General features: G+C 37.8%; 1 protein-coding gene and 1 long non-coding RNA gene across 2 annotated transcripts; one reads left to right on the top strand and one right to left on the bottom strand.

Annotated features, from left to right (window-relative positions):
• Nucleotides 1–1068: 1068 nt before the first annotated feature.
• On the bottom strand, nt 1069–22684 carry YPEL5 (yippee like 5). Its single transcript, XM_031951305.1, has 3 exons — nt 22486–22684; nt 7502–7675; nt 1069–3008 (listed from the first exon to the last, which is right to left on the bottom strand). Exons 2-3 carry the CDS (start codon nt 7640–7642, stop codon nt 2784–2786), a joined length of 366 nt encoding a protein of 121 aa, XP_031807165.1. The 5' UTR covers nt 7643–7675; nt 22486–22684; the 3' UTR covers nt 1069–2783.
• Nucleotides 22685–22687: 3 nt separating this feature from the next.
• Nucleotides 22688–24324, top strand: LOC116421497. Its single transcript, XR_004231871.1, has 2 exons — nt 22688–22986; nt 23519–24324. It is a non-coding gene; the product is annotated as an uncharacterized LOC116421497 (long non-coding RNA).
• The last annotated feature ends 349 nt before the right edge of the window (nt 24325–24673 follow it).

The raw sequence follows: 24673 nt of genomic DNA on the forward strand, positions 1-24673 counted from the left end.
AGCTGTCATATCCTATTAATTCGACCTCCATATCTCCATAATCATCTCTCTGGCCCATTCCCTGTACTCAAACGGCCACTGTCCTACCTCAGGCTGTCATCATTTCTCACTTGGATAATTACTATGGCCTTCTGCCCTGGCTGGCCCTCCTCCTTGTCCTGTCTCCTCTTGACAATCTGTATGTCAGTCACACAACTGTAAAAATAATGTTCCTAAGAAATGAATGGATTTAACTTGTTACTTTCTTACTCAAGTGATTGGACCTTCCTCTCGATCCAGTTCAAATCGTTCCAGTCTTATTGCTTATGTCATTCCCCTTCATGTATTCTATACCCTAAATCAGAATATTACCTGTTCTCTCAGGTAAACATATCTTCAGTCTTCACAAATTTGATCTTTCTTCCATGAAGACAAATCTGAAAATGCTGAAATGCATCCAGAATCTTCACTTTCCAGAATCTGATCTTCCAGAAATCAATTCCGATGGTAGACACTCTGCTTAACCCTCTCCTCCTCACTCCCAGACATTGGTGTCCATTTCCTTTTTTTTTCTGAAGCACTTTGATACCTCTTGTGGCTGTCACTCTTCTCTCCTAATTTAAATTCCTTAAACAGGTTTCACTGGTAATCCCAAAGCTAAGCACAGTGCTTTGCATAGTAGGGCTATATTAAATATTTAATTCATATATTAATACAAGTATAATTTATTACACATAGAGAGTTATCTTCCCTATTTACTTCCAGGGCCAGGAACAGTGCTTAATAGTAGTCCTAGAAAGCAAGCATCATAAGATATAGAACTAAGTCTGGCAGGGCCCTCAGAGACCATCTGAGTCTAGCCCCCTCATTATATAAGGCTGTTGAGTGACTTGTTAAAGGTCAGTGCTAATAAAAATTAAAGGGAGTTTGCTTACCCAAGTTCTCCCACTCCAGAGTTAGTGTGTTTCTCCATTATGCCTTTCCTCCATGCTGACCTATGCAACTCTCCATCTAACTCTGGAGCCTCCCCTCCCCCAAACCTAACATGGCAATCCAAGAGACACTGGAAAGTAAACAGTGCTGAGACAATACAGGACAAAACATACTTTATTTTAACAGCAAACATACAGAGTGCTGCAGGCAAAACATGCCATTATGAATTTGTCAAAAAATCAATAAGCAAATAAGCCAAATGGTTTCCTTGGTGAAGGAAAGCTCTCTCTCTCTCTCTTTTTTTTTTTTGGGGGGGGGGGGGGCACATCTTAATTCAATTACAATGTTGTCTCCAGTTAATAGGAGATATTCATCTAACCAAGAACCCAGAGATCAGATAAGAAAGAACATGGTCTAAACCAAGCCTAGCAAATGTCTTCAATGTCTAGCAGGCAGAGATGGCTGCTGAAGATTGAATGCTTGACAAGGTCAGTCTTCTTTCTAATCAGATAGATCTAGAAAAGTCATGGATATGTGTAGATGGTGCATTCAGACAAGTTGTTTTAATGGCCTCTATTTGACCAGTAGAAAGTACTGGAGTGTCTAGATGGAATGGAAGGAAAAAGGGCCAATATTTCAAGTTCAGGAAATGTGGACAAACACCCTGAGTCAAACTTTAAGTACCTCTTTACAGAGGGACTAATTACAGTTTTTATTTCAATAGCTGAATTCCTGGTAGGGATCCTGGTATTAATTACAAAGAACTGAATCTATTTGGCTAGCCCAAGTACCAGGATGTAAAGGTTCATCAGAAAGATCATGCACACATGAGGCACACACCAAACCCCTGTGTGATGCAGTACTGGAAGACAGGCTGTTTTGTTGTCTCCCTTTCTTTTAAACAGATGCAAATTATATGCTTTCTGCTTGGATGCACATTGACATTTTGTTCAACTGTTTTTTTCCCCCTGAACTACAACATTGTGGGTTTAAAAATAGAATATTTTAATTTAAACAGATTGCAGTAATCTCTTACATTTAGTGAATCTGGAATAGAGATGAAGAGAAAAACATTCACTATTATAATCATTACTTATCAAATTCTCATCATGTGAACTTTTGATTGTTAAAGCAACACAGGACCAGAAACATCCAACTATTTCTTTATTTATATTATATGCTTAAGTTACATGGAAAAAAGGACAACCAAGCAGTTCTGCCCCATTTCTGAAAAGTTTCCAATCAACACCAAATATATGGTGACAAGTAACTAGCAATGGTGACGCTTTTGGGCCAAGACTGACAAGGAAGAATGGGCTCTGTGCTACTGTTCAACCCCCACAAGAATATGGCAAAATGGCCAGCACGAGCCACACTAACACTGAACCTTTAGCGCTGGTCACAAATTCGGATCTCTTATCTGAACTAGCAAATCAGGTAAAAAAACTTTTTTTTTTTTAATTAAAATTAAGTCCCCCAAAGAAGCTTAAAAACCATACTTGACTTCTATTTTACCTCCAAAGTTCACACTAAAAAACACTGATTTCACTCTAATAGCCCAGATTTGTTTTCCCTTTCAACCCACCATATAGTTGCAGATACACTATTCAGCTTAAAGATGTAAAACATAAGAAAAAAGGAAAAAAAAGATAATGGCATCTGCATAATACTCCCTCTACACACAGCTGTTGGATGGAAAATATAAAGTTTAAAAAAAAAAAAAAAAGAAAGGTTCCACCTCCAATTCTCTCCACCTCTTGTTCCACAGTTCATGAATCCGACTCTGATGCTAAGGTGACAGTGTATGTAAGTAGATTTTTTTTTCTGTTTCAGTGAAGGAGACCTGGGAAAAGACGGCAAGCTTTTTCTCTTCAAGAGTTATCAGAGGGTACATGCTCTTCAAAGCCCTCGCTTTCTCGAACAAGAGCCCGTTCCAAAATCACGCGGCCTTCCTTATAACGTTGGCTGTCTTCAGTGGCAAACTCATAGATCCAGCCGAGTTTGCTGTTGCAGTTTTTGCAGCTCACATCTCGAACCATGTGGCGCCCAGTAAGCATAACCCGGTCCTGAACTTCACTGTACTGAAGGTTAACTACCTAAGAAAGAAAATGTTTTCAAAGAATAAACATCATTTGTTGACAAGTCCAGGGCTGTTACATAGGCAGCACTTGCATACCAACACATCAAGTTTTCTGACTAATGTGGCGTAGCACAAAGTACTGGGGATGTAGAGATATAAATGACAAGCCCTAAAGAAATAAGAGCTTTTTGGCATGCAAGTTTAACAATAAACCTCCCTAATAATCTGGTTAAAATTCCTGGGGAGTGGGAGAAAGAGGTGGGACTGTGTACCTAGGATTGTCCAAAATCTGACTGTAAACACCAAAAAGGAATACATGAAATGGCACTAATACAACCACTTAGTAACAGGAAACACTTTTTCCTGGTTTTATTTTGGTCCAGATTTGTGATTTCATTAGTATAGGGCACTTTCAAGTATGGGGAAACTCATTCCATTGCTACAGATTCTCAAGGTTAAGGTTATAGTACAGGTTTGGAGAAAAATGTAAATCAGATTTTCCTGACTTCAAAGTTTTTTCTTCCTTTATCAACTATGACACACAACTTCTCATTATCCTAAATGATCAACCAAAAAGCATTTGTTAAGCACTTACATACTAAAAAATCAAGAGAGTTTTTGGGTTTAAAGAACTTACATTCTATTATGGAAAACAGGCAGATAAAATATATGTATTAAAATATTAAAGATAAATACAAGATAATGGGAGGAGGAAATCAAGTAGGATTTCTCAAGTAGCAGGTACTTCCTGAGTTGAGTTTTGATGGAAGCTTCAGTCCTTTTTCAGTTGTGTCACACTCTTTGTGACCTCATCTGAAATATTCTTGGCAAAGATACTAAAATGGTTTGCCATTTCCTCCTCCAGCTTATTTTATATATTTAGAAAATGAGGCAAACAAGGGTAAGTGACTTGCCCCATAGTCACACTGCCTGTAATTGCCTGAGGCTGAATTTGAATTCAGGTCTTCTTGATTTCAGACCTTGAACTCTATCTACTGAACCATCTTATCATCCTAATTTGATGGAAGTTACAGAATCTAAATAGCAGAGGATGAGAGAAATGAGGGGAGAGGGAGAAGGAGAGGGAATAAGAGCAAGAGAAAAAGAGTGCAGAGCGAGAGTGAGAAAGAACCCAAGTAAGCACTCCCTAGGTATGAGAGACAGGAGTTAGAATATCATGTGTAAGTGACAGCAAGTATGTAAATGTGGTTGGATTGTGATTGGAGTGCAGGAAAGGGAGTATTATTATAAGCCTGGAAAGAATGGAATGAGATTGTGAAAGTCTTTAAATACTAAAAGAACACTTCACATGTGTTCCTAGATGCAACAAAAAAAACCCTAAAATTTGTTGGGCAGAAATATTAAATTAACAACTAGGTATAAGGTGAGCTGGAGAGGAAAAGGAGCTTGAGGTAGGAATATCAATTAGGAAGCTATTGCAATAGCCCAGGTGAGAGATGATAAAGAAAACTACACAGGATGGTGGTTGTGTAGAGAGAGATGAATTATAAGGTCAGGTCATTCTGAAGAAGGCAGCTATTAGTGCACAGATCTTTTCTAAGTCCCAGGATTCTTTTGGATGATTCTTTATGAGGCAAATGAACATGCAGATACAGACGGAGACTAAGTAGAACTGTCATTTTACTGTTATAGGAAATTCCTATCAAAGCCGGTTGGCACTTTCTCTGAAATTTAAGAGTCTTAGAGAATTGCCTATAGCACTGAAAGGTTGTTTGTAGAGTTACAAAGCCAGCATGTCAGAGGTGGGACTTGGCTTCAAGGTCAGCTTTCTATTCTTTCTAAGATAATGGCCCTCAAATAGGTGGAAGACATTTTAAATTAAGATTAAGACTGACAATTTCCAATAAGGAGAACAAGTTAATGAGTATTTAAGTGTCTACTATACAGCACTGCTGCTAGATATTAAAACAGAACCTTTTTTTTTTTTCTTTTTCCCCCAGTTTAAGCTGTAATATGTTCATCATGGCCTTAAAGTCATCATTACAAATCTGGCCAGTGTATAGTGCTAGCATGGATGTTCTTTCTTTGTTCACTTTCTTTATACAAAAAATTATCTTTAACAATGAATTAAGTTCCCAATGAAACAGAAATCTTATTTCAGTGCCAAATAATAATTCAAGTCAAAATGTGGCTCAAAGTCAGGGTCATCCAGCCCCATCTTTTTAAGAACTGCAAAGAGCTACCTAACCAAAAATCTATCAATGAAGGGAGGACAGGGCACTAAATGGCTACTAGAGTAAGGCGGCTCACTGAAATACACAACAATCATCAGGAAAAAAATGTGTCATTGTTTACCAGGCTATGATGGACATAGGTTAATCAACTGACTTGGGACTCTTCTTATAAAAGGAAGAAATGAAGCCTCTTGGAAAGTGTGGAAAAGCTTCATGCTTAAGATATAGTAAATATTTAACAATGCTTATTGACTGACTGGGACCAATTGCTGGCAGACCTTAAAAATTCATTTTTTGGTAATGCTAAAGAATAAAGAGAAGAAATAATAATATAATCCATGGCAATGGTAGAAATGATTGTAGACATAAGTGTAATAGGAAAAATATTATTATTATTATTATTTTTTTGGCTAGTACTCACACAGAAGATACAGTAAAATTGATTGGAGTTGTCCTAAATCACTCTAAGAAATCTTCCACAGATATTTAAGTTAGATACAAATAAACTGACACAGAAGCTGAGAAATAAAAATCTGAAAAGGATTTTAAGGTAATTTAGGCATACAGTAGGTAGTCTTCATTAAAAAAATTTAACTTGCAACATGTTAATATTATCGTTCAATAATCCTGCTCCAAAGGTGAGTGTTAAAAGGGCCCATATATGACAATATAGTAAACCTGCACTACACTAAAATATTTCAGTTTACAGAAGTGATTTTTCTGTCCTTTTCCTACGATACAAAGGCTACACCATAAAATATAATCAGAATAGTAAGTAATATAATCAATACTCTTTTACTGGGCACCAACCTGAAATTGAAGCTAATTGTAAAGGTGAATCAAAAACAGCTGAGATATTGAGGCTGAGGAAGAGAAGGCTGAGAAGTAAAGGGATGTGAACTGTCTTCAAATCTTAGGAGGACTATCATATGGTTGAGAGATTAGATAGGCAAATGAATCCCAAAGTCTAGGAACAAATGGTGAAAGTTATCCATAATTAGATTTAGGCCCAATAGCCAGAAACTACTCCAGGGATAAGGAAAGTTATTCACAAGTAGAGTGAGGTGCCTCAGGGGAAAGTGAATTCCTAGCAAGTAGAGGTATTCAAGAAGAGGCAAGGTATGTACTTACTGGAATATTCTTCAGGCAGAGATTTGACTAGATGGCTTCCAACTCTAAGTCTATATAATTTTAAGTAAAAATTTTAACTATAGGTAAGAATTTTCTAAGTACTAATAAAACATAATGGGAATTCCTATTACTTATTCCTATTACTTTTCATGCTCTAAAATAAATGACAAAGTTTAAATTAGAGGCCAAAAGGGCTTCTTTACCCTTAGTTACACAATAAAGGAAAATAAAAGATCATCTTTTTCTTCCTTTTATTGGCCCATTTACAATGACCTCTTCGATGACAATTAGAGCCTAATTACAATCATTTGTTTTGATTCCCAGAAGAGTTTTCCCAAAGCTTTATGTTTAGTTCATATTTTTAAAAGGGAGATTGCATTTAATGCTCACTATTAGACATGAAATAGGATAGCTGCTTAATAACTGCAGATTTAAAAAGCAGGAGAGACAAATAATTTATATAATTCTTAAATTCAAAGTGTGATGCTTAGTACTCTGTTATAGTGGAAGGAGTATTAGATTTGTAGTCAAATTCTGTCATTGCTACTTAGTACCTGTGAATAAGTCTCTAGTGTCAGTTTCTTCGACCACAAAATGATGGAACTGAATGAGATGGAAGTCTAATTCCAAGTCACTTCCAACTCTAAATCCTAGGATAAGTTATAACCAATTCTCTATGGGGAACTGTCTATGTGAGACCAACACCCTATAGATGACATTTTTGTCATTCTGATATAAGAGAGCTCCCACCCAGGTAGCAATCATTTCAAATGGCTCTGACAACTGGTATTAGATCTTTTAAATCATAAACACTTAAGGAAATCAAGCATAATGTCCAGTGTTGCATAGTGCAGAGGACTTGAAGTCAGTAAGAACTCTGTTCATAGCCTACCCTCATTCACTGTAAAGTTCTTCCCCACTCTGAAAGTGAAAATTCTTTCAGAAAACTGAAAGAATTGATCACAATGCCATATAAAGTCCCTTCCTATTTTAAATGTATGAAATAATTAATCTAGGACACAAAGGAGTATGGAAAGAAGGGATTTCTAAATGTAAAAAACCTTTCCTATGATCTTCAACACAGGAATACAGAGCCAGAACAGGCACTGTCAAGTCTATTTCAATGTGACAGAAGAGAATTTGAATTTCCAGAATATAAACATACATTTGTTTTCTTACCTACCTTATTGAAAAGAAAAGCTCTTCCAGTAGCTCCTGTGAAGCGAGTAGAGATGAGTTCTGAGCGATTGGTCAAAATTGTATCACAGTTTGCACAGGAAAACAGCCGAGTCCCACCGATATGATCAAGGAAAATTCTGCCCATTTTTATCTGCTGTGTATGCCAAACTCTAGAAACCTAAGAGTAAAGAGGAGAGATGTACCACAAACATCAAAACACATTTATCAGGCATCTATTCTGCAAGAAGCAATAATAGTTTTTTTCTTTTTTGCCTAAGAGAAATGCAAATTAAGACAACTCTGAGATACCACTACACACCTGTCAGATTGGCTAGAATGACAGGGAAAGATAATGCTGAATGGTGGGAAAACAGAGACATGAATACATTGTTGGTGGAATTGTGAGAACATCCAGTCATTCTGGAGAGGGATTTGGAACTATGCTTAAAAAGTTATCAAACTGTGCATACCCTTTGATCCAGCAGTGTTTTTACTGGGCTTATATCCCAAAGAAATCTTAAAAAAGGGAAAGGGACCTGTGTGCAAGAATGTTTGTGACAGCCCTCTTTGTAGTGGCTAGAAACTGGAAACTGAGTAGATGCCCATCAGTTGGAGAATGGCTGAATAAATTGTGGTATATGAATATTATGGAATATTATTGTTCGGTAAGAAATGACCAGCAAGATGATTTCAGAAAGCCCTGGAGAGACTTACACGAACTGATGCTGAGTGAAATGAGCAGGACCAGGAGATCATTATATACTTCAACAACAATACTATATGATGATCAATTCTGATGGACGTGGCCCTCTTCAACAATGAGATGAACCAAATCAGTTCCAATAGAGCAGTAATGAATTGAATCAGCTATACCCAGCAAAAGAACTCTGGGAGATTGACTATGAACCATTACATAGAATTCCCAATCCCTTTATTTTTGTCCCCCTGCATTTTTGATTTCCTTTACAGGTTAATAGTACACTATTTTAAAGTCTAATTCTTTTTGTACAGCAAAATAACTGTTAGGACATGTGTACTTATATCGTATTTAATTTATACTTTAACATATTTAACATATATTGGTCAACCTGCAGGGGGCAGGGGCAGGAGGGGGAAGGAGGGGAAAAATTGGAACAAAAGGTTTTGCAATTGTCAATGCTGTAAAATTATCCATGCATATAACTTGTAAATAAAATATAAAAAAATATAAAAACATTGCATTGCCTAAATACATAGACTACCCACCAAAACAGATGAAAACAACATCAAATAAGCAGGGGCAGGAAAAGAACACACATAATAACCAACACAAGGTGAATTGAAAGAAATAACACTGCATACTACTGGGCTTATATCCCAAAGAGATCATAAAGAAGGGAAAGGGACCTGTATGTGCACGAATGTTTGTGGCAGCCCTCTTTGTAGTGGCTAGAAACTGGCAACTGAGTGGATGCCCATCAGTTGGAGAATGGCTGAATAAATTGTGGTATATGAATATTATGGAATATTATTGTTCTGTAAGAAATGACCAACAGGATGATTTCAGAAAGGCCTGGAGAGACTTACACGAACTGATGCTGAGTAAAATGACAGGACCAGGAGATCATTATATACTTCAACAACAATACTATATGATGACCAGTTCTGATGGACCTGGCCATCCTCAGCAATGAGATCAACCAAATCATTTCCAATGGAGCAGTAATGAACTGAACCAGCTATGTCCAGAGAAAGAACTTTGGGAGATGACTAAAAACCATTACATTTAATTCCCAATCCCTATATTTATGCCCACCTGCATTTTTGATTTCTTTCACAAGCTAATTGTACAAATATTTCAGAGTATGATTCTTTTTGTACAGCAAAATAACGGTTTGGTCATGTATATTTATTGTGTATCTGATTTATATTTTAATATTTAACATCTACTGGTCATCCTGCCATCTGGGAGAGGGGGTGGGGGGTAAGAGGTGAAAATTTGGAACAAGAGGTTTGGCAATTGTTAATGCTGTAAAATTACCCATACATATAATCTGTAAATAAAAGGCTATTAAATAAAAAAAAAGATTCATAAACAAACAAACAAAAAAAAAGAAATAACACTGCAAAACAATTGAATCTGAATGTTGCAAACAGTATTTAAAAAAAAAAAAACAAAAACAAAAACAAAAAAAAACAAGCTTGGCTCCAAAGAAAATAAGTGATGAGACTTCCCCTGTTCTGAGCCTTTTTGAGACTCAGCTTCTTGGATATAAAATACTATAAACAACATTGGATTTTCTCACTGTGTTGACTAATTCTAATGAATTTTTTAAAATTTCCTTTTTCTTAAAAAAAAAAAAAAAAGCAACAATTTTATAAGAAATGGTTCTCTAGGAGGAGGACAGATAAAAGAAGAAATCTAGGTGATGTGAACAACAAAGATATGAGTAAAGATCTTTTTTTTAAATGTACAATCTCTCTCTCGTAATATCCTATATCCTTTCCTCCTATATCACCTCCCCACTCTCATGTAATATTTAGAAAATCAATAACCAAATTTTCTAGGAACAAAATTTTGGCCTTGACATACATAAGATGACAGTAGACTATGGATGGTGATTTAAATATAGATTTAAGCAAATGACATTGTTAGTAAAGAGTTTTTAAAATGTAGACTTCTAAATTGAAACTATTTCTAGTCATGTGAAAAGATGTTCCAAATCATTATTGATCAGAGAGATGCAAATTAAGACAACTCTGAGATTTCACTATACACCTGTCAGATTGGTTAAAATAACAGGAAAAGGTAATGACGAATGTTGGAGGGGATTGAGAAAACTGGGACACTGATGTATTGTTGGTGGAGTTGTGAATGGATCCAACCATTCTGGAGAGCAATTTAGAACTATACTTGAAGAATTATCAAACTGTGCATATCCTTTGATCTAGAAGTATTACTACTGGGCTCATATCCCCAAGAGATATTAAAGAAGGGAAAGGAACCTGTATGTGCAAAAATGTTTGTGGCAGTCCTTTTTTGTAGTGGCTAGAAACTGGAAATTGAATGGGAATGGCTGAATAAATTGTGATAAATGAATGTTAAGGAATATGGTTGTTCTATAAAAAATGACCAGCAGGATGAATACAGAGAGGCTTGGAGAAACATATTTGAACTGATGCTAAGTGAAATGAGCAGAACCAGGAGATCATTATACACTTCAATAACAATACTATATGAGGATCAATTCTGATGGAAGTGGCTATCTTAAATATTGAGAGGATTCAAATCAGTTCCAATTGATCTGTAATGAACAGAACCAGCTACACCCAGAGAAAGAACACTGGGAAATGAGTATGGACCACAACTAACACTTCCACTCTTTCTGTTGTTTGCTTGCATTTTTGTTTTTTCTTCTCATGTTATTTTTATCTTCTTTCTAAATCTGATCTTTTTTGTGCAAGATGATTGTATAAATATGTATATATATTGTATTTAACATATACTTTAACATGTTTAACATGTATGAGACTGCCTGTCATCTAGGGGAGGGGGTGGAGGGAAGGAAAGTTGAAACAGAAGTTTTTGCAAAGGTCAATGTTGAAAAATTACCCATGCATATGTTTTGTATATAAAAAGCCATAAGAAAAAAATAAGAAAAAAAGTATAGACTTCTAAACAACAGCAATGACAGATCATCTTGACATAGCAACACATTTAAAAGTTTATGACTGCCAACCATACACTGATTGACTATTTTTGTGCAAAACATTATTCTGGGCACACTTGATAGAAGAACATAAGGGATCACTCCTCTCAAGTAACATACAATTTAGCTGGGCAACTATGACACCTATATAAAAATAATAGCACAAAGGAATGTTTGCTAAGTGCCAAATAAGTAGTATTGATTACTAGTTCCAAGGTGTGTTATCATCAAAGGACTCCAAAAATCCTTGTACCCCAAATTGGCATTTTGATCCTTACTTAGTGCCAAAAATGCATAAATAAGTTTTTAAAATAAACACTGATGCTGCTATGACTAAGACAAATTCTTTCAAATGCTACTTGAACTCTATAGTTTTTGGTCATATGTTTTCCTATTCAACAGAAATAACACTTCAATTGTTATTGTGTGTTAGTGTTGGAGAGTAATCAAAGAATTCTTATGTTAAAAGGGGTTCCCATAAACCAAAGATTGGGAACCGGTGACAGGTGTTTAATACTATATGAAATTAAAGAAGGTAAAGATAATTATCTGGTTTACTCTAAATGGTTAATGGCAGAAAGTATGAGGAAGGAGATTCCAGATAGCATTAATAATTTTAGCAATGGCTGGGGATTGGGTAGGAAGATGAATCACATCTTAACAGAAATATTATCTATGAATGTTTAGAGAGAAATAAGGTTGGATGGAAAGATAAGAGTCTTAAAAACAGGTTAAAAATAGATTATTGTTTAGACAAGATAACAAGGAGCAATATATATATATATATATATACACATATATATATATATGTGTATGTATGTATATATACACACACACTTTTTTTTTTTTAGTCAAATAGGCATTTGGAAATTTATAAACTATAGAAAAAATCTGAGGACATTACTTCCTTAAATGATTTTGTTATATTTAGTGTGACATCTTTAACCATCTGTGTTGAACCTTTTGACTATCTTAACATCACTTCAAACTCATGCCCCCCAACCAAACTTAACCTTTTCTTAGTTCCTCAATGGATTTCACTATTTCTCTCAGTGGTACCATCATGCTTTTAAGCTTTAAACTTCACTAGAAACCTTGGGGTCCCTTTTAACTCCTGTTGTTTCACATCCAATTACCAAGTCCTTTGAATTATTTTTTCCTCATCCATCTCAGCTGATGTCACCCAACTAACTCATCACTCTCCTTGATTATTTCAGTGGTTTTATAATCGACTCCCTGCCACCTGTTTCTTTAACTTCTAGTTTATCCTGTTTATGTGGCCAGATTCATCTTTAAAAAACATTTATATATATGTGTGTGTGTGTGTGCATTCTGCCCATTTTATGGGAGTTCACCACATTCACAGATAAAATTACTAACTCTGTATTTTCTACCATCTTGTTTACCCCCAATTATATTTTTCTCTTCTCTTTCCCCCTTTCCTTCTTCCCTAGTATTTTGCTTCTGACCACCATTTCCCTCAAGTAGCCCTCCCCTTTTCAGCCCCTTCTCCTTTCTTATACTACTTTCCTCTTCTACTTTGGGTTCTCCCTATTAGCCTTCTTCCTTCCTTTCCCCCTTCACCTCCTATTTCCCTATAGGGTGAAACAAACTTCTCTGTGAAGCTAAATGTGTCTGTCATTCACTATTTCGTAAGTAAGATCATCATAATGTCCCTAAGGTATTATAGCTTCTCTAGTATCTTCCTTTCTCCTACTTACTAGAACTATCTTGCATATATTTTCTATATAAATACATGTTTTCCTCTAATAAAAAGAGATTAAGGGCTATTTCATTTTTGATAATTTCTGGCACAATACCTAACAAACAAGAACTTATTATATGTTTAGTCCCTAATGAAAATAACTATTTAATGAACCCAAAGAATATTAGACAAGAGTTACACTTCTTCCAAGTTGGGAGAAACATGCCTAGACCCCACTGTCTAAATTATAGGTAGAAGCAGCCATGATGACAACTCTCACAAACTGAAAAGTAAATAGTATTTAGAAATGGGAGGTGAGGCCATGGGGAGAAAATGGGACAATAATTGTAAAGAATTTATTAACTACTTACTATGTGTTAGAGATTATCACATCACATACTAGACTCAAAGCTGGCCTTAAAGCCAAGACCCAGGTTCAAGTAACTATACTAGCTATGTGACTGGGAAAGTCAGTTAACCTCTAAATGCTCTAAGAAATTCTCAAGACTTTAGTTGCAGAAAAATGCTGATCCCCACTTAGTTGGAGTTTCCCCACCCAATAATCCCTATGCCAATAATAAAGTCACAGGCATAACCCCTCTATCCCTAACCTATGTGCCAAAAATTGGATATACAAAACCTAAAACAAACCAAAAATGAAATATTCCTTGCTCCCACTTGCAATTCTATCAAAAAGATATTAAGGGAGGTATATAATAAATAAAAAATAAACACAAAATATTTGGGAAAGGACAACATTAGCACTTTGGTAAAGGGAGAAATCAGGAAAGACTCTAGAAGATAGTATTTCCTAAGTCTTACAAAGAGGAGACTTTATGATGGGGAAGAAAAGAAAGAAGACATTCCAAGTATGGATGAGACACCCAATATAAGAACACTGAAAAAATGGAGTGCCATGTGAAGAAAAAGAAGGCAAATTTGATTGGACAATCAATAAATTGTAAGAAGGAGAATATCGTGTAAAGAGGCTAGAAAGATAAGTAGAAGCGATAATGGAGATATAAATGTCAAGTACAGAAGACCTTCCTAGGAGGTGATCCCATCCTTGATTAAGATTGTGCAATCTTGGCTAAGATGACAGGAAAAAATAATAATGAATGTTGGAGGGGATACAGGAAAACTGGGACATTGATGCATTATTGGTGGAGTTGTGAACGAATCCAACCATTCTGGAGAGCAATCTGGAATTATGCCCCAAAAGTTATCAAACGGTGCATACATACCCTTTGATTCACCAGTGTTACTACCGGGCTTATATCCCAAAGAAATACTAAAGAAGGGAAAGGGACCTGTCTGTGCCAAAATGTTTGTGGCAGCCCTGTTTGTAGTGGATAGAAACTGGAAATTGAATGGATGCCCATCTATTGGAGAATGACTGAATAAGTTATGGAATATGAATGTTATGGGATATTATTGTTCTGTAAGAAATGACCAGCAGGATGAATACAGACAGGCTTGGAGAGACACGAACTGATGCTGAGTGAAATGAGCAGAACTAGGAGATCATTATATACTTCAGCAATGATACTGCATAAGGATGTAATCTGATGGAAGTGGATTTCTTCAACAAAGAGAAGATCTAAATCAGTTCCAGCTGATCAATGATGGACAGAAGCAGCTACACCCAAAGAAAGAACACTGGGAAATGAGTGTAAAATGTTTGCATTTTTGTTTTTCTTCCCAGGTTGTTTTTACCTTCTGAATCCAATTCTTCCTGTGCAACAAGAGAACTGTTCGGTTTTTGCACACATATACTGACTGTATCTAGGATATACTATAACATATTTAACATGTATAAGACTGCTTGCCATCTAGGGGAGGAGGTGGAGGGAAGGACAGGAAAAGTTGGAACAGAAGCGAGTGCAAGGGATAATGTTGTAAAAAATTACCCAGGTATATGTTCTGTCAATAAAAAGTTACAATTAAAAATAAAAAGATTTTGCAATCTTGATTCTGTCTTTTCTCTTTCTTTAAAATAGAGGACAAGAAATCATACCATGGAATAAATCAAAGCATCTTGCTTCCTGAATCATGTTCTTGTGGCAAACAATAATGTGTCAAACATTTAAATGTTTGTTTCCCCCTCCCCCCAAAATGACTGACTAAAAATCGTGGATGACTAAGATAAAGTGAACCCCAAAATATGTTACTGGTATGTAAAGCAGGTAGGCCAGATTATGAGGGATAGGTTGGAAAGTTTCAAGTGTTATCCAAGGTTACACAGGAAATGGTTATTAGAACTAAAATATGTAATAAAGATCTCTCTTAATTTCTAGGTCTTTTAAATGACTCCCCTTCTACAAAATGCAGAATGAAATAGTTAGAAGTATTCTGTGGGAGATATAAAGGGAGAGTGGGGAAAGAAAATGGTCTTTGTATTTTTTTAGTAGCCTCTAGGTTAGGGAACCCCAAAAGCTGTATAGACTGCCTAGAACACATATTCTGCCTTCTTTCCAACCCTGAAAAAAAAAAAAAAAAAAAAAAAAAAAAAAAAAAGGCAGAAGATTGATTCAGCCCAGTCAAGGATTAAGAGGATAAGAACTAGGGATAGAATTGGAGCAGGAAACTGGTAAAATGGGTCTCAAATCCAACAAAAGTCAGTCCTGCCTGCCTCATCTCCTTCACTCCCCTCTCAACTTAGAGCAGGGACTGAAGCAAAGACAAAGAAAAACCCCCAAAATCAGAGATCAAAGTTGCCCATTCAGCCCTGGGAAGTATTCCCACCAAAAAGGGAGGGCTCAGAAGCAAATGACAAGAGAATGTAAGAAAGAAGTTAAAACCTCCAACCATTTCAATGAAAAACACAGAGCACAGGAAAATAAACAGAAAGGATACTAAAATTAAAAGGATGACTAATAAAATAAGTATAAATGTCTTTAAATAAATATTACAAGTCAAAGCAAATTGAACCAATGCCTGATAAAACACAGAACCCTGTGGACTCCCAAGAGAGCATGGAAGCACAACAGGACGTTCTAGAATGCTACAAAAGAAAAAGTAAACCACAAAAAAGAAGTTAAAGTTTACTGCCTGTACAGCTGAAGTAATAAGCATAGTAGAAAGCTATAAATCCACTTGTTCAGTCTCTCCAAAGAAGCATCAAGAAAGAACAAGAGTCTTGGAGTACAAATATGTTGAAGTGAAGGACAATCTGGAAAAAGAGAAGCAAAGACAATAAAACTAAAGAACACATAGGTTTAATATATTAGCAAAAAATTGGAACTCTTTGATAAGAACTATTGGGAACACTGGAAAGCAGGCAGGTAAAAATTAGTAAATTATTTGAAAAAGACTCTCTGGAAAGAAATTTGGAATCATGCAAATTGACTAAATGTCCATATTCTTTGATCCAGAGATTCTACTTTATCATATTCCATAAAGCTCAATGTCAAAAGGAATAACTCCAAATATACTAAAATATTTAGGGCAATATTGTTGTAGTAGCAAATAACTGGAAACAAAGTAGATGCCTGTCAATTGAGGAATGGCTACACAATTTGTGGTACATTAATGCAATGGATTATTGTGCTGAAAGAAGTGACTAACATAATGCAGAAGCAATAAAAGACTTTCAGGAAGTAAGGGAAAATGAGGCAAGCAGAACCAGGAAAATAATATACAGAAAGACAATATAAATGAAAAATTACAACAATGACTAAAAATTTTAAACTGTATGTTGCAAAATTAATAAGTAAACAGAGATATGAAAAGACATCTTCCCCTGATCCTTTGCAGATGTGAGAGATCAAAGGTATGGAACGCAGCATATAAAGTCAGATTTGTCATAAATTAAAATAATTATTTTTTTAATCTTGTTAAAAATTTTTTTTTTGTTACAAGAAATTATGGCCTCTGGTAGAAAGAGGGAGAGTTATATGGGGGAAATGTAAGTGATGTAAAGACAAGAGATCATTGAAAATCTGATTTTAAATATATGACAATTATTTTCTTTATTCTAGAAGAGAAACTTGCCTTTCTAAAATCTTCTCATGATGGCAGAAGAAAATTACCAAGTGTCCAATGAAGTGGCCACCTGAGAGCCTTTTGTCTTGAGGTTAATTTCATCATACTTTATTTGAGCAGACTGCTATTCACTGTGATTAACATGTATGTACTGAGGTTTGGGGAAAAGAACTTATTTAAAAAAAAAAAAAGAAGAAAGAAAAAAGCTTTAATTACCCCCAGATTCAGTTTTTTTTTTTTAACAAAACTATAGTCAATACCTACATCCCTTTAGTTGACTTGACATGTTCTGAGACAAGTAACTATTAGCCCCTGTTTTAATTTCTCCTCTTCTCACATGAAAAGACTGCTAATTATATTGTAGTAAGTCCAAGGTAGCAGAAGTACCTTAAAGGAGATAGTCTTATTCACTGAATAACTATTCATTTTGCAATGAAATAACTGGGGGGAGGGCGGGGAGGGAGGGAGGAGTTGGTTCATTCTTAAGTTTTCAAATTGAATTATCCAGGTTTAAAACATATATAATAAAGGCAGTTCAGTTTTAACCTTCTCAGCCATCTGCTAAAACATAGTTGAAAAATTTTAAGTTTCTGATTTTTAATGTCTTAAGCTACAATCATAAAATTGTATTTTAGTCTTTTATTCAGTAAATCTGGAAAGAATTCAATCAATTCAAGTTTGTGTTTGTTTCTGATCTGGTTGAAGTAGATGTGAAGAAAAGTCAGATTTGAGGCATTATCCATATGAAATGTAATCCTAGTATTACACTTTCACATGGTTTTCTTAATCAAAATTCATGAGTTTTTAACATTTGATTAAAACAAACTTGATATCCTTAAAAAAACAAAAACAAAACACCAATTTAAAGATGTCATCAGGCAGGTAGCATGTCTGGGGTCAAGAAGACAAATTTAAAATTGATCTTACAATACTTATTAGATATATGACTTTGGGAAAGTTTAACCTTCATTTCCCTCATTTTCTTATCTATAAAAATAATAGCACCTACTTCTACCTCAAAAAATTGTTGTGAGGATCAAATGAGATATTTGTAAAGTTATTATCACAGTTCTTGGAACAAAGCGTCATACAAATATTAACTATTATTATTAGATCTCATTTTGCCAATTGGTATATGTAAGTTTATGGACAATTGCATAGCAAACAGAGATATGAATAATCAAATAAGATTAACCCATAAAGTCAGTTCTCAGAACAATGGAACAATTTGTTTCCTTGACCTAAGAAATATTCAAGAAAACAGAACTTTCCTTGTACTATTTTTTTTTTGTAATACTATGACATTTTTATTTTGTTTTCAGTAAAAGCTGAAAATCTAGAAACCATTTATTTTTAAATAACTTCAATAATGTTTGTCCTTTCCTAGGAAAGATAAGTTTTTTTCCTTAACAATCTCCAAACTTTTATATCAATGTAATTTCAATAATGCTAATGACATTTACAAAATATATTTATCTTAGTCAACACTGGAAAAGGAACTAATGATGTAATTCAATGAGTCAGCAAAATAATCGACTGGTGTGGTAATCTCTGAGAAACACCTTTCCATAAAATTATTTAATAATCATTCACATGTCCTAATGCATTTTGAAGCAACACTGATGAGCAATTTATCAGAAACAAAATAAATAAATAAAAGACCTCTAAGGTAAATTTGCCTACAATTCAGTTTGTTTGGCAGAAACAATGTTAAAGTATCACATTCATGACATAGTTAAAGTACAGAAAATATGTAGTCAAAAAATTTTAAGCTCTGGAGGAGCCTCCAGGCACTTGCAAATTTTATCTGCTAATATAGCCACCATCCCTTTCAACAAACATATTTCAAATAGTAAATGCTGTGTAAACAAAAATAAAAACAAAAAACTTTGATAGAGGATATTCAAGATAATTTTATATAACCTTCCAGTCCTGGGTAGTAATGCTATGTACCTTTCATCACTACACTGAAAACAAACACAATACAATATGGACAATCATCTAGTAAAAAATTATGTTATCACTCTCAAACTAGATTAGAGACTACTACTTAGGTTCAGTTTTACCATTAATCAATCATCTTTTTTCTGATCCTCTTAACAAAACTTTTATTTTTCTCATCTCCCAACTTCATGTTCCTTCTCACAAAATAAATTTAAGGTAAAAATACTAAGAGATCCAACTGATTATTCTAATAATCAGGTGACCTATCACTTCATTATATGAATGTTCACTTCACAGATTTAATTCAAACAGTTGTTATTATTGTGTGTCAAGCAAGATCACACCACCATCAAAATGGGTAATTTTTGAAAATCCCTATGGTTCCCACTACCATCACCACCAAAATAAATAAATAAATGAATAAGAGCATCACACTGCTGCTCAACTGGTAATGAGCCTAATCTAAATCTTCGAATATAAATAGTAACAAAATATTTTAAGTGGAACCACATTCATTTTACTATTTCTGTTTTAAACATATCACAGTGTACTAAGTTTAAAGTTTAGCTTAAAAGGACAAGAATTGCAAAGAAAAGAATAACGTCTGACATTAGTGGAGGGCCTATCCACACAGAAATCACAGGTCTATATTTTTAAAAATTTCATTACACAGTTCCCTTGCTCAAAAAATTAAATAATCAAACAGAAACTAAATACTATTTCAGTGGAAAGAATATTTCCTATTGCAAATAGAATATAGGTTCCTTGAGGACAGGGACTGTTTCTCTTTTAATCTAGGAGGTGGAAAAATTCACTACCTAACTCATCAGCTAAGTGCTACTACTTGCAGAGAACAAAAGCTAGTTATTGCCTCACAATTTACATACTGGTTGGGAAAGATATCCAATGAAGTAAAACGAAAATCTTTACAGTAGGAAATGTTAACAATAAATGTTGTAAGAGTTTAGAGAAGGTAGAGAGAGCCATAGCCTAGGGCCATTAAGGGAGCCTTCAAATGACTTATCAATGCCTATAGGATAAAATCCTGCCATGCATGATATAACTTGCCTCATTCAACCAATCCAATCATCTATTCAAAAAAGAATCATTCCTAGTGCAGTCTCCTTACTAAGCATTTTAAGACTCTGCTTTTGCTATATTTTCTTCTAAAATTCCTTTCCTCTTTCCCCTTTACCTAACCCAAACCATTCCCTTCTTCAGGGTTATTTAATCTTATTTCCTCTAACAGTAGGAATTGTACAGTTTTATATAAAAATCTTCTGCCTGAACAGTAAAATGTAGAAAAAAACAAATATATAGCAATGTAGAGAGACAAGTATATACATGTTGGCATATATAATCATTATACATATACACACATACACATACACACACACACATATACAGATATACATACACACACACACACACACACACACACACACACACACATACACACAGAGATTTTATCCAGTTATATATTGCTCTGCGATCTACTGCCCAACCCAAATTGTCACAGGATTTAGTTTGGAAATGACCCTTCCCGGTCTGTTTTGTTCAACTATCACTGAAACACAGACAATTACGCAAAATTAGCAAATAACCTATTATTAAACAGCAACGTTGTTTCAAGAGCATGAAAAAATTCTTAAGTGATCTGCTACACACACGGACTTCATAGTTAAGTTTATAAGGGAAAAGGATGAAAATTCTGCCAACACAAGTGATCAAAATCACGTGTAAGGGAGATTAATGCAAATGTCAGAACCGTAGAATTCCATTTCCTTGTATGCAGACGATTAGTTCCTATCGTTCTCATTGCTCTGTCCTGCCTACAATTGTCCAGAGTTACAGTGCAATGGGACTGCAACATAAACAAGAAATCTATTAGCATACCGCAGGCACGCCCCCTACCAGGCTCTCCCAAAAAAGGTTTGGTCACCGAGGCCTCCTACATTTGGCAGAGCAGCGGGGAGCAGCAGGAACTGCGGCTCAGCAAAGAGAATCGCTAGCGCCCTCCGCCGGCTACAGAAGCAGGCAGGGCCTGTGCGCAGTGGGAGCGGACTCCATACAAAGAGACCAGGGAAACAGCTGATTGCGAGGCACGTGACCAAGCCGGAGCCAATCAAAAAGAAGCCCGAGTAAGGTTTAGAGAACGAGAATCGGGGACCTCCTACAGCACAACAAATACTGGCAGGAAACAGCTGAGCTAGGCTGGAGCAGCCCAGCGCAAGCCTAGGAGGGGGAAGGGCCGAGGGCAGAGCCGCAGTGGAAGCGGGACTGGGTAGGCAGCCAAGAACAAAAAGAAACGCACACAGATGGGTCCCCAGCAAGCCCTGGAGTGCCACCAACCGCCCCCAAGCCTCCCATTAGGTGGAGACCAAATTTGCCTTCAATTGTCACAACTGTCCTCGTATCTTTAGATAAAGCCCCGGTTACTAAAGAGAAACGGTGACCCTTAGGGTCACCCCACGCCGAGACACAGCACTTATTAGCCCAGGACAGAGGGTTTGTTTTTGTCTTTAATGCAAGCGGATGATACAACTCTGGGGACCATGAAAAAAAAAGTTACATATAAACAGACATTAACAAGGTCGTAAAAGGAAAAAAAGTTGCTGCTCTGTCTCGTTGCAATTTACACAAACGTTTTAAGGGGGAAATAACTTCTTGGTGGGAGTTGTAGGGGACCTATTCCACTTAAGTAAAAACATCTAAACTGGGGATGGGACGGAGTCTGAAAGCTGTGAGAACAGGTAAACAATTGGGTCCTTTCTTTAAATGGAAATTGGAGAGCAGCTGAGGCTGGGGAGGGGAGGAAGAGGCTGCTAGGGCTGTCATGGCTGGGTCTTGGAGGGGGCTGTAGTATGAGGTTGAAGCTATCGCTATGGTACCTGAGGAAAAGAGATGGTGATGGGGTTAATGCAGAGGCTGCAGTCGAGCTGAGGGGAAGAGGACAAGAAAGTGATGGGAAGGATTCAAGTTGATTTGGGGGTTCCAGTTCTGGGAAGGGAGTTAAAGCTGTGTGGGAAGTTTGAGCTGCTTGAGAACTGGGGACCGACTTGTAAATGGGGGGAGGGAGTGCAGGTGAGTTGTGGCTGGAGGAGGGGAGGCAGGAGGCCGAGGAATGGTGGGCTGCTTGGGAAAGAGGTCAGAGGACTCCAGGCTAAGCAGTGGTTGGTCTGGCAGAGGGGTCTGGTTGGAGTTGTGACGGGGGGAGGGGCGGCCAGGCAGAACCGCGGATGGGGGAGGGGTGTTCGGGCTGAGAAGTGGCCGGGCTGGGGGAGGGGGTCCAGGCTAAGCTAGGGCTGGGCGGATTAGAGGTGGGTCTAGGCTGAGTTATGGCTGGGGGGGAGGGGCCCCGGTGATGGTGCGGGCCTCGCCCGGGCCCGTCTCCCCTCCTTATCCGCAGTGTTCACTCTGCCGCCGCCGCCGCCGCCTCCTCGGCAGGCCTAAGAGTGCTTTCTCCCCCCTCCCCCCCCGGTTGCTCCTGCGGCAGCGCCTCCGAAGCCCGTGAGGAGGGGGAAGGGAAAGCAGACGGTGGCGGCCGCGCAGACCCCAGGAGGCAGTTCCTCCAGTTCGATCCCTGGCCCGGAGCCTTTCCACACCGCCAGGCCCAGAGAGTTCCCACATGACTAGGCTGCGCCCTGGCCAGAGACCCGGACTTACCTCGAGCGGCCTGGCCTTAGGGTCGGTCCGCGGCGGCGGCGGCGACGGCGACGGCGGCGGAGGCGGCTGTTGCTTCCTCAGCTGAGGTAAAGCGCCTTGGCCGCTCCCGTCTCTCGGTCTCAGTCGGGCCCCAGCCTTGGCCCCGCCTCCCAGTGGCCCGGCCTTGGGCGTCAATCACCCAGTTTGGCCCCGCCCCTCACCCGTCCGGTTCTCGGGTTGGTCCAGGCCACTTACTCTCGTGGGCCCCGCCCCTTCTTCGGGGTCCCGCCCCTTCCTTAACTACCCTCCCCCCCCCCCCCCCCCCTGCAGTGAGGCCCACCCCTCCCTTAGCTGTCCCTGGGCAAGCCAGTTCCTCGAGACTGGCCCCGCCTCTGACCCTTTCTCCCTTTCCTTCCTAACCAATCCCGACGGATAGCTCCTCCCCTTCCCCTCGGACAGCCTATGTGGCGCTCTTCAGGAACCACCCACCTCCCAGCTGAGCGCACACAACACAGCAGCCACGTGAGTGAGTCTCTTAAAGAGGAAGGCGTCTTAAAGGAGTCTGTCTTGGGCCAATGAGGCTTTGGCCGCTGTTATCTTTCCCCCAGTCTCTAGGTCGGGGCCAAGGCCTAGAGATTAGCTCGGATGAGCGCGGAGGAACTTGGGGGAAGGAATTCTTTGTGTCGGAGGCAAAAGAAATCGAAGTTAGTGACATCACTAAAAGACATAACGCGTAGCTGATGTATCTGTCTGAACCCATCCTTTTGACCGAAGTTGAGAAAACTTCCTGGCTGGCTCGTTTGCCTTTGTCACGTGCTTAATTCATTTGAGACTTTGAACCCGGAAAATCGCCGCTCGGGGGTGCCCTCTCCCGCACACTCGGGACGCGTCCTGGGGAGGGGCGGAGGGGCGCTGTTCTGAGCCGTCCGTGCGGTCAGGTGTAAGCTGCAGTGACAGTGAGCACGGGCGTCTCCCGCGGCTTCTCCCTGCGGGCTTCCCTCGTCGGTGTCTTATTATTGGCGTGCTTGTTAACCTCCGCTCTTTGCCTCCTTAGTGAAGACAACCTCCGAGCTGTCGCTCTAAGCCTCACGAATCTGCCCCGAGCTTCCATGACCGACCCATCCCGGAAAGGTGTCCGTGCTGCCCACGCTGCGTTCACACCGCCAGAGTAGAAGCCAGTCCGTATTTTTCCTGCTTCCCGTATTAAAATTTACTCAGTGGCTGCCACACAGTAGGAGTTCAGTAAATGCTTGTAGAAGTAACTGAGCACCATCCAGAGCGTCCAACTTTGAGCCATATGTATTGTTCAGTAAATATTTCCCAGGGCTTCGCTAGGCATTTGATTTGCTGATGATGGCCATTTATTTAGCGTGAAGGGTTGCGGGTTTCTCTCTTTCACAAGAGGATTACATCTTGCAAAGAAATGTCCTGGAGCAAGGACTGACGGCTTTTTTGTTTTGGTCATAGATCCCTTTGGCGGTTTGATGAAGCCTATGGATCCTGTACCAAAATAACGCTTTTAAGTAAAGGAAACGCTAAATTTCAGTTAAAAGTGAATGAACAGAAAGATGCCATTTTTCACCCGCCCGAGTTCATAGACTCCCTGAAATCTAAGATCTTCTTGATCCCAAGTTAAGAACCTTTCTTCCTTAACCAGAAGAATGCTCTTAACAAGCAACAAGCCTTCTCCAAGTGCTTATTATGAAAAGAGCCTTAAAGAGATAGTGTTTTAGGACACGTAAGACATTTTGCAAACTTACATAAATGTGAGCTAGTATTGTTATTAATCATGAAGAGTTTAAGTTCATTTAAATGTACATCATATTCATTTCAGTAAAAATGTTAAATATTAATCTTGTACTTTTGCCTTCAAAGAGTTTTAAAATGCGTTGAGGTTACCACATGGGCACTGTACTAAATTGTTCCAGAAAGCCAACTTATTAATTTACAGAGGAGAATATTCATTAGATAGATTTTATTCATTAGCTTGTGAATAACACTGTATTAAGTACTGTGGAAAAAAGGAGAAGGAGGAAGAGGAAAAGAAGAAAAGAGTTCCTGCCTTTAGTAGCTGACCACCTAATTGGGTAAACACATCAGTCATACTTGATTTATATACATGAAAATTAAAAAGTCTGAGTTGAATAACAGTACAAAAAAAGGATAAAGCATGCCAAAAGACCATATGATAAACTTTATGAACAATAAA

The sequence above is a fragment of the Sarcophilus harrisii genome, chromosome 2 (genome assembly GCF_902635505.1).
Source record: "Sarcophilus harrisii chromosome 2, mSarHar1.11, whole genome shotgun sequence".
NCBI classification, from domain to species: Eukaryota; Metazoa; Chordata; class Mammalia; order Dasyuromorphia; family Dasyuridae; genus Sarcophilus; species Sarcophilus harrisii.

Coding starts and splice junctions, on each gene's coding strand:
- YPEL5 (XM_031951305.1), bottom strand. CDS start 7,642: ATGGGCAGAATTTTCCTTGATCATATCGGTGGGACTCGGCTGTTTTCC. Junction 3,009..7,501: donor GAGCTTTTCTTTTCAATAAG/GTAGGTAAGAAA, acceptor TTTCTTTCTTAG/GTAGTTAACCTTCAGTACAG.